Consider the following 15,060-nt stretch of genomic DNA (forward strand, 5'->3'; position numbering starts at 1 on the left):
CAAAGTGTGCATGGTGTGTTCCTAATAATCAACCACATTTGACCATTACAGACCGTGCAGCTTAGCACCCGAACCCTGTTATCATTAACTGACCTGTTATTCTCTACGGCGGCTCTTTTCATATAATTGGGGAAGCGGACCACGTTGATTTTGTTGAGGCCATCCCAGCTAACCCACACCCCAGGGACTTCCTCAGAGCCAGCCACACTAAGACAGCAGGCCACTGCCATCCGGAAATCCAACATGGTTACTCTCCTGCACACTCAGCTTGAACAACGGCTTGAACGACCAGTGTTCATGTACTTCACAGCTGCTCACTAAGAGGCGGGGTGACACAGCAGGCAGGACCAACCGCAGGAATGCTCACTATTTCTCATGGTGGCTTCCCAACACCTCCCAACCAAAACTCCAAACAAGCACTTTCGACTTGCACGTGAGAATCAAGCTGTTGGAATTCCCCGGGGATCATATTTTTGAAAAAAAAAATACCAATCTTTTACTTAAAGGCATTTTTTTTTTCAATACAGATGCTTACTAAAGGAAAACCTGTGTAGAAGAACTTGTGAGAGCCCCCTTTCCCTCCCTTTTACCTGCAGAAGTCGTTCCCTCTACAATATAAGCTCGACTTGCTTCGTTACTCGGTAACTCCACCCCCCATTTCCACTTACATATTATCGCTTACCTCAAAAAACCTTCAGTATTAAAACACATCTACATTAAATACAATCACCACTTTTAAAACACGGCATCAGAATTACGACTTGTACTTGTACGTTACGTTTAAATTGGGTAAGCACATAAAACAAGGTTTAAAGATGAAGAGTAAGAAGACACTTACTTTCCAGAAAAGTCTTTTCAGGATGAAATTCCTCTGAGCTGCTACTCTAAGTTCCGTGACTACACACAGAATCTCCCTCAAAGTGTTGTCTTGGAGGAAAAGCTCAGATTTCAGCTGACTGAAGTGCTTAATTTTCTCCTCGGATCTACGGAAACAAACACACCACACACACACACACACACACACACACACACACACACACACACACACGAAGAAAGATTCATTTACAATGTAAGATATGGCTGTTCACAAATACTACACTTATTGACAAGTCTATACAAGTTGGTGACTGTTGGAATCCCCAGCTGAACTTTGACCTCCTAGCCCTCAGTACTGAGCAGCAGTGAACCCTCACCCACACACAATGCTCCCTCTCTCTCTCTCTCTCACTTTTCACCCAGCCCTTGCTCAGCTGGCATGATCTCACTGTCCCTGACAAACCCTTCCATGGGCTAATTTATGTCAACACAGTCCAGGAGCCCTGGGTAATATCATCTGTTTAATGTTTTCCTTCCATCAATTCCTTTGCTGAAATAAATACATTTATACAGAAATTTCCATCAGCGCAGTGGTGGGCACAACTTTAATCCCAGCACTGGGGAGGCAGAGGCAGGTGGATCTCTGTGAGTTCAAGGGCAGCCTGGTCTACAGAGTGAGTTCCAGGACAGGCTCCAAAGCTACACAGAGAAACTCTCTCGTAGAATGCAGTGTGTTGGTGCACATGTGCACACACACCAAATGAATTTTTTACAAATGGACCTCCCATGCCCTGTGCTCAGACATTGTAATTTGCACTAGAACTGGCACTCACTGGCTGTGTGATAAGCTCCAGGCTGGGGGCTTCTGCTGCCCTGTGCAGACTGAGCCGGGACCCCTTGTGGCTTTAGCATACAAGTCAGAGAGGGAAGGAACCTGCCCAAGCTCCCAAGTTATATCTAGAATATCTGTGTGTAAAAACAACAGCAGGACAGATAGTTCGTGATCTCCATCGGTTAGCCGACTCTTAACATTCTTGACTTCAGGTAAAGCAATTTCATCACGTCTTCCTGAACCCTGGATACGGCCATTTGCCCCACTACGACTATGTGCCACGTTGGTTCCTACCACCCCCTGTCTCCTTATTTAAAAAGCATTTGACGCTCTCCTTGAGGCTGCCAATGAGACTTCCTTGTTAAACCCAGCTTCCGGAGGAAGAGATGGAGTCTTTCCTGGTGGGAAAGCTTGAGATTATGATTATAATTTCAGCAACCCTACTGTCAGAAAAATAATGATTGGGGGCACAAGGACTGTGGTCAGATCCTAGACTGGCTCTATTATTAAGCGATAGTAACTACGGGAAGGTTGCATAGCCTCTCTTGACCTCAGTTGTCAAGTCTGTGCAATGGGACGATAGCAGCACCTCTGGGCTGAGATGCTTCCATGACTACATACCCTGGATACAAGTGTTTGGTTCATGGTCATCTCCAAATAAATTGGACTAAGTTTGAGGTCCTGCTCTCAGTCATCCACTCTGATCCTGCATTTCAAAGACTGCAAGATCTTTATACTCTGCGAGCTCCAGAAACAACAGAAATGGAGTTTCCACAAACATTTTTGTAGCACGATAAATAAAAGATTCATAGACATATATTGGGATCCGAACTTCAAGCTGAAGATCAGAAAAAACAAAGCAGCCAGCTACTGGCTCTTACCTCTACCTCAGCTCGGACCAAAGGGGTGATTCTCAGACTGTTCCCAACTTCACTCCTCCTCAGATCCGCACACACGTATGCACACACACACATGCACAGACATGCACACACGCATGCACACACGCATGCACAGCTTAGAGCTGGAAGAATTGCAGAGCGGAGAAAGTCTCCAATGAGTCTACCACACATGGCGCCTTACCTGTATGGCTTTGGATTCCCGGTGTGACCGTGTTCACTGGAACGTAGAGACTCTTGTGAAAGAGTAGCTCTCTGAAAGAGGAAAAGCGTGTCTACTAAAAATAATCTAAATTTTATCTGAGTTCTGTGTCACCCAGATAAACTGCAAAACCCCCCTGGGAAGACTCCATCATGGCTGTCTTTGCTTCCTTGCCCCCTCAAAAATCCCGGTTCTTCCTCCTTCCCCAAGACACTACTATTCTCTCTCTCTCTGACACACACACACACACACACACACACACACACACGCACACACACGCTTTGTCTGCACATATACATGTGTACCACATACATGCCTGGTTCCCAAGGAGACCAGAAAAGGGCATCAATGCCCTGGAACTGGAGCTACAGATGGTTACGCGCTGCCTTGTGGGTGCTGGGAATCAAACCCAGGGGCCCTCTGCAAGGGCAGCCAGTGCTCTAACCGGCCGGCCGAGCCAACTCTGACTCTCCGGCCCCCAAGCCATTAATCATTAATAAGCGTTTCTCCTTACCCCAAATACCTGAATAAAATCTCCCCTTACTTCTCTTTCACAACAATCTGTAAATTCCAAGGCTAAAGCCTCAAAATGGAGTGGGAGAACAGGAGAGCATGTTTACCCCACCCCCACCCCACCCCACCCCCACCGCCATCCCTCCAAAAAGCAAACACATTGGGGTCGAGGCTAGCGTGAGGGCACTTACTATAATGTAGTTGTTCCACGAACTCTTCAAGTGCAGAAATATCGAGGAGGTCTCAGAAATGATGTACAGATGAAGTTCTGACTCCTCCTTCTCTAGGCCAGAGCTACTGTGCTTAGGAGAAGCTGGGAGAGAATTTCCCAAGCGGACCTCATTCCTGTTCCCATCGAACCTGACAGGAATTTCACTTGAGCAGTCTTTGTGATCTGGAGGCTCCTGGGGCTCTTCTGTGTTTGACGCAAAAGACATCCAGCCGGCAGCCCAGCCGGAAGCTTCTGGAGACTGACAGCTCCTAGAGGGAATAGGTAAAGGCAGAGAGGCACCTGGGCTAGGGAGGGACAGATGCTTGAGGTCTGAAGGACAGGGCAGTGAGTCCTTGAATGGCATGCTGCCCTCCTAGTTGGACCTGTGGGTAGAAATGACTATTAACTTAGGACCCAACAGAGAGGAGCCAAGGGAATCCAGCCGCCCGTTTCCACTCTGAAAGCCACTAACTTCATGGAAAGGCAATGCAGCTCATGAGAGGGGCGTGGCCAGGCTTCACTTGCCCTTGCAGTTTGAATCTCAAGTTGCTGTTTTGAGTTCTTACTCCCCAGCCACGGTGCCATTTTGAAGGCTATAGAGCCCTTCTGCCATGGCGCCTGGATGGTAAAAGTAGGTCCCTGGTCTACCACAATATGAACAGACACCAAAACACACTGCCACCGCCAAAGACTGAGCGACTTTGCCATGCCTTTCCCTCCATCATGAGCAGAAACTTCTAAAACCATGAGCCATAATATGCTCCTCCATACTTAAGTCAAGTACCTTGTCACAGCAATGGAAAAGGTAACTAATACACTTGCTCTTGCTACTGACTAGTAGAAATAGGGCATGGCTATCTCTTAGTGTGTCCTTTTGCTTTCAGAAATGAAACCATACAAATGTCATCCTGTCTCAGTTGGGGTTTCTATTGCTGTGAAGAGACACCATGACCGCAGCAGCTCTTATAAAGAGTTGCTTATTCTTATTCTAAGGGTGCCTTTCTCTGCCATAGGGTTAGAACCTCCACAAAACTGAAAGGCACTTTTTAAAAATCAGGTCTTAGATTAGGGGGTTTATTTTTGTTGCTGGTTTTTTGTTTGTTTTCAGTATTTAATTTTAATATATGTTTACATAGATGTTTTGCCTGCATATCTATCTGTGCCCAACATGTATGCCTAGTGTAGGCCATACAGGGCATCAGATCCTTTGGATCTGGAGTTCCAGACAGTTCTGAGCTACCATGTGGGTGCTGGGAATAGAACCTATGTCCTCTGCTAGAGCTGCCAGTGCGCTCAACACTGAGCCATCCCTCCAGCCCATGTCTTAGGTTAATTTCAAACAAACAGCATCCATTCCTGTATAGTACTATCGACCGTTCTAAGTTCCAACCACCGGCTCCCTCTCCTCATCTCAAATCCTGTGGCTTTAATTGACATGTTACTTCTTTAAAGTTTAGGCAGGAGCCATTTTAACTCAACAACAACATCTATAGGGCAGTTATGAAACGGTCACACACACACACACACACACACAAAAGCTCCTCTTGGGTAATGCTGCGGCCACAGTAAATACTCAAGGGTGTGTACAAGGCATTGAGTTTCAGAGTGAGGGTTAAGCAGCTGCCGGGAACATGCACTGAGGTGAGCAAACACTGCTGAGTATTCACACAGTGACCGAATCCTAGGATCACCGAGCCTTTGTCTCCTGTCACAATACTACAGAGATTCAGTGCATCTGAAAGGAGAAAAAAAGAGTCCCCATCCTTCTCCAAGATGCTTGCCATCGCTGAGAACCCCGAGAACAGAGAAAAGGACGGAATGATTGCCAAGAAGAAAGGGAGGTTAGGGGTTAATCTTTTCTGCTGTCGCCATTCCCATTTTAAGAGGTTGACTCTATTTTTACTTAGGCATGTAGATGTGCACGTGTGTATGGGTACCCACCAAGGCCCTAAGTTGGTACCACATGAGCTGGAGTCACCCGACATCGACGCTCGGAAGCAAACTCCAGCTTTCTGTGAGAGCCGCAAGCCCTCTTACGCACTGAGCCGTTTCTCCAGCCCTTCTATCGTCATTTATTTCAGTGAGTTCCACCCAAATGACACCATCCCCGTCTTTCTCGCTTTGCAATACTTGTTCAGTTAAAGGAGGATGTGCTTGCAATGGCGTCTTGGGAAAGAGGCAAGTGTGGATATGGTAGAAAGAAGACAGAACGTCTTTGCACTCGGGTTTGCGCCCTGGATGTTTAAGTTCCTGTGTCTGTGGAGCTGCAAGGGCTAGGTGCCCTATCTATGTGAGACACGGTCACTTAAGTCTGAAGCATCCAAAGCCCCCCGTGTAAGGAACCCACGGTCTATATCGCTGCAGCCACGTCACATGAGATCACGTGTCACACGGCACACTTTCCACATCTAGAGTCTGCCTTTCAACGTGTACATCACATGATGTAGTCCGCATGCCTTCAGTTACAGATGCCGCACAGACTTGTTCAAGCGGCATCTCTAGAAACGGCCACCAGGAAGGTGGCGCTCTAAACTGAGCTGCTGTCCTAAACAACCCAAGATTCCATGAACAAACCACAGGAGAGCTTGGCTTTCATACCCCTAGCTCCCAGGTTTACAGAACTCTTAACTAGGCCAGAAGATACTTTTTCCTTTAAGAAAACAAACAAACACAACAACAAAGGGCTGTAGAGACGGTTCAGCTGTTAAGACCACTGTCTGCTCTTCCAGAGGACCTGAGTTCAATTCCCAGCAACCACATGGAGGCTCACAACCATCTGTAATGAGATCTGGCGCCCTCTTCTGGCCTGCGGGCAGAACATTGTATATACATCACAAATAAATAAATCTTTGGGAAAAAACAAAAAGGAGAGGAGATGGCTGGGAAGGTAAGAATGCTGGCTGCCCCAGCATGGAAACCGGAGTTAACAACAAAGTACCTCCCTGTGTTTTCTTCTGTAAGATCTATGAACCCACTAGCGAAGCTTTCCTAAGGAGAGAGAAGCCTAGACCTCATTGCCAGCATTCACTAGTCGGCTTTGCATCCCTCGGGTACTTACAAGCCTGTCGTTTATCACTATCCTGAAAGGGACTGCACTTATGTAAGTCTGATGTCCCAAGATAGCAGCGTCCTTCTGACCGGCAGCTTTTCATAATTAGGCTCCAGCCTACATCTAGGAGGTGCTGCGAAGCTCTGCACCTGTGCGCATCCACTGGCCCTCGAATTAGTGTTTTCCACCCAGCCTGCCTTTTGTTTAGGTTCCTGACCCTGACATTTAATTATGGAGATGACACTGCCAGGACACGCTCACAAAACAGACACCTCTGTCCCTACACCCTTTATTCAGAGACCCCCGGGAGTCCGCAGGTGGGACGCACAAGCTGTCCTGTTTTCAGAGCCACTGGTATTTTTCAGTCAGCTACCCCAGTGGGACAGTCACAAACCTTGTTAGAGGGGTCCGGATAGAACAGGGGGGTGTGCCTTGGCCCTGTGACTAGTTGGAGAAGTGACAAGGGACACTTGTCCCAACCTTGGCACGTTACGTGGACGTCCCAGGCTCTGGCTCACTAATGAGCAAATTTAGATCCCTGTAACCATCCCAGCCTCAGCAGGAGCTCAAAGGAGGGCTTCCGGGAAACCAGCTCTTCCAGCAGACTGACAAGCTGTTATCAGGATAATGTATGCCCTGCGGCTTTTATGTAACGGACAAATAGTTCGCACTGGTGACAGGGGTCCTTCTGTACTTTGGGGTGATCTTCCTTAACATGAAACTGGAGCGCTCCAAAGCTGATGCCAAGGGGGGTGGGCATCAAGGTACCCTCACCCTAGGATCTCCAGTGGTCCTCCCTTGCTCAGCCATGACAAATAAGCATATAGCCTAAGGAAACGAGCTTCCTCTTTTTTTTTTTAAGCAATTTTTTAAATTATTTCTATTTTATGGGCATTGGTGCTCTGCCTGCATGCATGCCTGCGTGAGGGTCCTCTGGAAGAGCAGAGGGTGCTCTTAACCTCTGAGCCATCTCTCCAGCCCCAAGCTCCCTCTCTCTTGTTATTGCTGCCCCAAAGATCTACTGAGTTCCTCTCTCTCCCCCCGGAAGTCCAGCCTATTCTCTCTTGCCTCTCTACTGGCCGTTTGGCTTCTTAGGAAACCAATCACAACAACACATCTTCACCCAATGTAAACAAATACCCTGCAACACGGTGCAGGGGAGAAACAGAAACAAACCCTTGACAAGTGTTCCACTCCTGGGAGGAGTTCACAGCACGAATTTGGTGGCCATCTTAGTTCTTGCCATGGACAGGGAGCGCTTCTTTCCAGCGGTGAGTAGACAAAGTCAGAGAAACTGGCCATGCATAATGGCCATCCTACATACCCCTGAATGGTACCCCACAAACTGCCACCAGCACCCCACGGGGAACCTGGAGGGCAGCATTCAGTCACAGGCTGGCGTCCCTGCCCCAACACCACCGTTAGAAGTTGGCCTGGATGACTGTTTTGACCTGGGCTTGCAGGGCTAAAGAGAACGCCCATTCTGCCTCAGCCATTTGGTTTTCCTGGATGTTTTAGCTTCAAATAGAATTGGAACTTGGAACCTCAGAAGCCTGGAAAGTGCTGGCAGGAACATGGAGATTCTTTGCATCTTACACCATAATCCAAACACCTCCATGAAGATTACAGTTACTGTAGACAACATTTTTGTCCCAAATGTTTGGTTGGAAGGTTTGGTGTTTTGATATTTTAGGTTTTGTTTTGGTTTTTTTAGTTCTGGGTATTAAACCTACGGCTAGGCAAGGGCTTTACCACTGTCCTGCACCCCATCCCCCAAATACCTTTCTTTAAAATTTTATTTACTTTCATTTCATGTGCTTTGGTGTTTTTGCCTGTGTGAGGGTGTCGGATCCCCTAGAATTGGAGTTACAGAAAGCTGTGAGCTGTCATGTTGAACCTGGGTCCTCTGGAAGAACAGTCAGTGCTTTTATCACTGAGCCTCTCCCAAGCCTCACCTCTTCTGTGTGTTTGTTTTGAGACGGGTCTCACCATGTAGTCGCTCTGTAGACCAGGCTGGCCTCAAACTCACAGAGACCCACCTGCCTCTGCCTCCTGAGTGCTGGGACTCAAGGTGTGCGCGGCCACCATCACCCAGCTGGACTAACCCTCTTAAACTGTAAGCCAGCCCCCGTTAAATGATGCCGTTGATAAGAGTTGCCGTGGTCTTGATGTCTCTTCACAGCAATAGAACACTGACCAAGGCACTAATTGCCTGTTTGGTCATGGTGTTTCATTCCTGCAATAGTAACTCCACCTGAAACAGAACACGAGGAGATCCTGCAGACCACAGGCTTCCCACGCTCCCCAGGCAGGAGGTCACGTGTCCAGCACTTTGTGATAATGTGCTGATACCAACTTCTCCTCCCACCACAGGAATTCTCCTCATGCCCATCTATCTCTGCACGGGAAGCTCTTAGAATCCTTCTGGTCCAGACACTCCATTGTATAACAGTATTATACTTGAAGTTATGAAAACAGAATATCTTTTTTAAAAAAAGTCAGGATGTAATGTCCTCTTCCAGCCTCTATAAACACACACACACACACACACACACACAAATAAATAATAAAACAAAAAGGTTGGGCTGGAGAGATGACTCACCATTAAAGGCTAGGTTCACAACCAAAAATAAAACAAATACATTTTAAAGGCCTTCTAAAACATGAACCCCATTTTTGAGGCCACACGGCACTGCTTACACGGCACAGGCCATCTGATGGAAGCAGTTCTTGAGGTCTCTTCCCTGGTGTCAAGTTGACAATCAAGATGAGTCACCCAGCATAATTCATATTCCATGTATTATCTGCCCAGGTCTTCACAGCCACTCTCCGTGGTAGCCCATCTCTTTGTGGACTATCCCATTACCAGCTGTCGCCTGGAACCCTGACCTCTCCCCCAACAACTGAATTTAATTCTCCCCTCTTTAAATCTCTTAGACAAGCTGCTTCAATTCATCTAGAGCACCCAGCATATTTACTTTTAGATAACTTCCAGACAGATGTTATGAAGCCTGGTTAGACTTCTCAAGGACAAGAACTATGCCTCATTCACCTTTGTGTCCTTTACAGGGCGCAGGGCTAGGGATGTAACCCACATGGAAAGTGCTTGCCTCAGATGCACAAAGTCCTGGGTTTGGTACCCAGAACCATGGCATTTTTTAAAAAGGCGAGGTAGCCTGTAATCCACACACTAGAAAGGTGAAGACAGAGGAATCGGGGGTTCAAGGCCATCCCTAGTTCCATAATGAGTCAGAGGCCAGCACTGGCTGTATGAGACCCTGCCTCAAAAAGGAATAGCAAAACCAAGAGGAATGTTACAAGCCCTAACATTTTGTTCCACACAGAGTTCAAGGTCAATAATTATCTTTAATTCAACTTTAATTTACTAAAGTGACATTGTAACATCTATATATCCCGTGAAAATGAAAAATCATTGTTATTATGTTGTGTTATTTTAACTAACTGGATTTTAATTTGGGAAAGTTTTCTTCAAAATACTTTTTTTTTTATTGCTGTACACATGAGATACACAAAATGAATATAAAGTGACTAATAGAAAAATATATTATAAAACTGAGGGCCAGAGAGATGGTTCAGCAGGCGAAGGTACCAACCACCAAGGCAGGCGGATGACCTAAATTTAATTCCCAGAACCCACAATACAGGAGAGAATCTACTCTTGCGAGGCACCCTCAATGGGCACACTGTGTGCACTCACCTGCACACGCTCATGTGCACAGTCTCCCCTGCACACACATGCACACACTAGTGTACACACTCACAAACACGCTCATGTGCACACTCTCACCTGCACACACATGTACACACTCATGCACACACTCATGTACTCACACAACGCTCATGTGCACACTCTCCCCTGCACACACATGCACACACTCATGTACTCACACACATGCTCATGTGCACAGTCTCACCTGCACACTCATGTACACATTCATGCACTCATGTACACTCACACACGCTCATGTGCACACTCACCTGCACACACTCATGCACTCACTCATGTACACACTCACACACACGCTCATGTACATTCTTACCTGCACACTCTCAGCTGCACACACTCATGCAACACTCACATGCATACACTCATGTACACACATATGCACACACTTGTGCATACGCTTGCATATATATACTCACACGCACACATTTTCATGCACACACTCATGTACACACTCACATGCACACACCCATGCACTCACATCACACACAATATATAAATAAAAGTATTTTAAAAACAATTCAAACTGCGATATAAGTTTTAATCAGCAAGTCAAAATAATCTTACCTGAGAGAGGATTTGTCCAGACTCCTAGAATCTTTTCTTCTCCAAAACCTGGGTCCATTATTATCTTGCTTGACTTAAAGACAAAAATGCAATGTGGTCATTAGTTAAGTAATTTGAGTTCATATGGTCTAATGTCATTAAAGGGTAGTGACACAACAACTCTCAGTGCCAACGTCACTGTCTGTTTCTGTTGACTTGAAGTCTTCATTGTAATGGGGACAATGTGCTCTGTGCCCGGAAGTGAGTTAGAACTTCGTTGGCTTTGTGGTTGGTGGAATGTCTGATCCCTACATTCCATTCTTCAGAGGGCAAATGGCTTAGACACTGAGTCTTCAGTCAGCTAGCCCCACAGATTTTGGATGCAATGTTCATGGTGTTACCCAGGTGAAAACATTTTCCACGGGGCTGGGAATCGGTTCAGTCAAAAAAATGCCTGCCACACAAGAACCTGAGAAGGGACCCCAGCACCATGTAAAGATTACAGGTAGCAGTATGTGTCTGTGACCCCAGCTCTGGGATGGGGGTTATAGGAAGGATCCCTGGAACCCATCGGCAAGCCAGCTTAGCTCCATCCATAAACTCCAGGTTCAGTGAAGGGCCCCGCCTCAAAAAACAAGCTGGAGAGAAACCAACAAAGACACCGGATATAGATCTCTGGACTCAACATGTATGTATACACATGCATATGCCCACAGAAACATGTATGTGTGCCACATGCACAAACTTGTACAAAAAAAAAGTCCCAACACACACACACTAAAGACACTTTTTAGAAGGGGCTCTATGATGGCTAATTTTGACTGTCAACACATATAGGATCACCTGGAAGAAAGTCTCAGTGAGGGGCTTTTACGTCAGGTCGGCCTGTGAGAATGTCTGTGGGGAATTGTCCTGATATGTTAACTGAAGTGGGAAAAGGCTCCCTGTAATCAGATAATTCTCTCCTGCCGGCCTGTTCCCAAATAACAGACTCAAAGGCTTAATGTACATTATAAATGCTCTGCCAATAGCTCAGGCTTATTACTAACTAGCTCTTACATTTTAAGTTAAACCGGTTATATTCCATAACAACGGCTGAGCTTTTATTGGCATGGCGTGTTTATCCCCTGCTCCTTCTGCGTCTGGCTGACAATTCTCAGTTCCACTCTTCTCCTTCCCATCATCCTCGGTTTGGTCACCCCGCCTGTACTTCCTACCAGGCTCCTAGCCAATCAGCATTTTACTAAAGCATGGACGTGCGTGTGCACACACCTTCTCTCTGCCCCTGCCTGTGGGTGTGACTATCTGCCTCAGGTCCTGCCTTCACCATCCCACAGTGGTGTACTGTACCCTAAAACGGTAAGACACATAAGCCCTTCTCCTTAAGTGTCATTTATACTATCAGAGCCGACTACAGAGTAACGAATGTGCTTTCTCTACACAGGGGGAGATTACACAGGGGGAGAAAGTCCTCTTCCTGTGAAGACGCTCAAGCTGAGTTACATAACAACTCTCCATCCAACCTGAGAGACTCCCCAGAACCTTGTTCTGGTTTTAGATCTTCCCCAACTCATTAGCATCAGGAAATGTCCTTGGTTTTAGCTTCCATATACATATGTGTGCATGTATGTACAAATATAGATGCAGACGAACTTTTGGTTACATTTCCTTTGTTCTTGTTTCTCTGTGTAGCCTTGCTGGCCTGGAACTTGCTATGTAGACCAGGCTGGCCTGGGACTAGCATTGGCCACTTTACCTCTACCTCCCAAATGCTGTGCTACCACAGTAGCTGTGCAGCTTTCTCTCCCTCTCCCTCTCCCCTCCCTCCCTCTCTCCCTCCCTCTCTCCCCTCCCTCTCATGTGCACTGGTATGAGGATGTCAGGTCCCCTGGAACTGGGGTTACAGACAGTTGTGAACTGCCATGTGGGTGCTGGGAACTGAACCTGGGTTCTCTGGAAAAACAGTCTGATGGGAGATGTCATTCTGTCATTCTTTTACTGGTTAATGAATAAAGCACTGTTGGCCAATAGGAAAGCAAGATAGGCAGGACTAGGAGGAGACAGGAAGGAGTAGGGAAGAGATCCAAGGCGGCGAACTGACAGAGAACACCAGCCCCTCTTTCCAGTAAGATGAGACCACGTGGAAACACTTAGATTAATAGAAATGGGTTAATATTTAAGACAGAGCTAGCCAATAAGAAATTCTAGTAACTGGCCAACCGCTTTATATCAAATACAGTGTCTCAGTGTGTTACGTAGGGCTGGCGCAGCGGTGGGACCAGACTGAAGGGGAAATCTTACTCACAACAGTCCTCACTCTTACTGCTGAGCCACCTCTCCAGCCCAAGCTTTTGATTTTTGAGACAATGGTTTGTGTAGCTGAGGCCTGCCTCAAACTCACTATGCAGATAAGGGTGACCTTTAATTCCTGATCCTCCTGCCTCTACCTCCCAGGTACCTGCTGGCATCACAATCATGATCCACCACACCGCATTCTGTTCCATTTTGTTACATCCTATTTCAGTGTGGTTTTCTTCAAGTCTCTAAGATGCCCTCTGCGGTTCCAGAGCTATGACAATGACCACTAGTCACATGGAACTGTTTAAACCCAAATTGAAATTCAGTCACTCAAAAGCATTCATGTTTGATGGCCAAATGTGGCAGTGTTAGACATATTTCAACTCGATGTAAAGTACGTCCATGATGGCAGCAAGTTTTGCTGGTCTAGAGCATACCCGAAACCAAGTGATTCTAGGTACAACTATTCCAGAACTTCAGAAGAGTTCACCGCTGGCACTCGGTTGCCAGAGGTTTTGTTCCTGAAGAGTTTGCTATAGTTTGGGATGCATTGTCTCCCAAGGGCTTACTGCCAAGCCCGCACCACTGCTGGAAGGTGGTAGAACTTTCACGAGGTGGGGACCCAGGAGGAAGTAAATGAAAGCATGAGGGGATATGAGGACCTGGACCCCCTCCCCCCTTGCCCTACCCTTCGGAACTAGCCTGAGGTGAACACCTTGTTCTACCACGCTCCCTTCCACCCCATGCTGCCGTGCCAGGCCCCAAGACGCCAGCGTCAACTGGCAGTGGACACGAAGCATGTGCCAAACTGAGCCTTTCCTTTGGTGCCTCTATCATCTCAGATGCTGGTTCAGTAAAGGAAAGCTGATGAGCCACGCCCGCTCAATAACCACTCCCGCTCAAAACCCAGAAATTTAAAATGCTGACAGAGGCCCGCACAAGGAACACACATGGTCATTAGGAAAAACTGCTTTTCCTCTGTACCACGGGGGTGGGGGGGGGGCTGGGGCTGGGCCCAATAACCGTGTCTGGTGATTTAAACCAGGCATTTTTACTACGGGTGATCTGCTCTGTGAGTTCCCTTTGCTCAGATAATGAAGGTGACAGGAGAGTGGACAACTTTGCCACATGATAAAAATATTCCCTGGGCTTTCACCCAAGAGGTTACAAGTCAGTCCTAATAATTACCTTTATTTAACTCCCTAGTTAATGCCTGCTGGCTTCTCTTGGCCATGACATCATCCTTAATATTAAAGACTTCGGTAATGACTATTTTCACACAGCTGATCAGAGGCATGAGTCTACTCCTCCCTGCAGGGCCACATAACACATCATCTAAGAGGTGAGCCATGGGATCCTACAGAGGTGAGCCGCAGGGTCCTACAGGAAGCAAACCATGGGGTGCTTCATATATAGGAATACCCTAACCAAACAGCATGCAGGACCACAGTAAATACAGAGCATATCAACATTATTGTGATGGAAGGGAGGAGTGGTTTTTATCTTGTAATGTGTATCATCTCTTCTCCTGGGGGCGGTAGCATTGTGTTTCCACAAAAACCTGCTCAAAAATGTCAGACGGGGCCAGGAATGGTGGCGTACGCCTTTAATCCAGGCACTCAGGAGGCAGAGGCAGGCGGATCTCTGTGATCGCCAGGCCAGCTAGCAGAACAAGGTGTCACAGAATATCTTTGGGGGTGAAACTAAAGAGCAAATAGGAGAAGGGACTCTGACTAGCCATGCACAGGTACATGACGTAATGTCTTCACTGTTTAATAATCATTTCCAAAGTTTCTGGACATTGCAATTTCACTAAACTTCAGCCCACTCCATTATGTTCTTTTGATATGTTTTCACGCTCCTATCCATGTTGAAAAAGAGCCAAGAGAACTGTGTTTGTGGGCAGGCCGAATATGCATTTAAGGCAAGCAACACCAGTTCGATACCCTAAT

At 46.8% G+C, this 15,060-nt stretch overlaps 1 protein-coding gene across 1 annotated transcript in view; it reads right to left on the reverse strand.

Moving 5' to 3' along the window:
* The window catches only part of CUNH12orf56 (chromosome unknown C12orf56 homolog), a 36,420-nt gene that overhangs the window by 12,557 nt on the left and 8,803 nt on the right, over nt 1–15,060 (reverse strand). Inside the window, 4 exon segments of the mRNA XM_051176170.1 lie at nt 839–983; nt 2,729–2,799; nt 3,451–3,853; nt 10,832–10,904. Coding sequence (XP_051032127.1) covers nt 839–983; nt 2,729–2,799; nt 3,451–3,853; nt 10,832–10,904 — 692 coding nt within the window.

This window comes from Phodopus roborovskii, unplaced genomic scaffold, assembly GCF_943737965.1.
Source record: "Phodopus roborovskii unplaced genomic scaffold, PHOROB, whole genome shotgun sequence".
Lineage (NCBI taxonomy): Eukaryota > Metazoa > Chordata > Mammalia > Rodentia > Cricetidae > Phodopus > Phodopus roborovskii.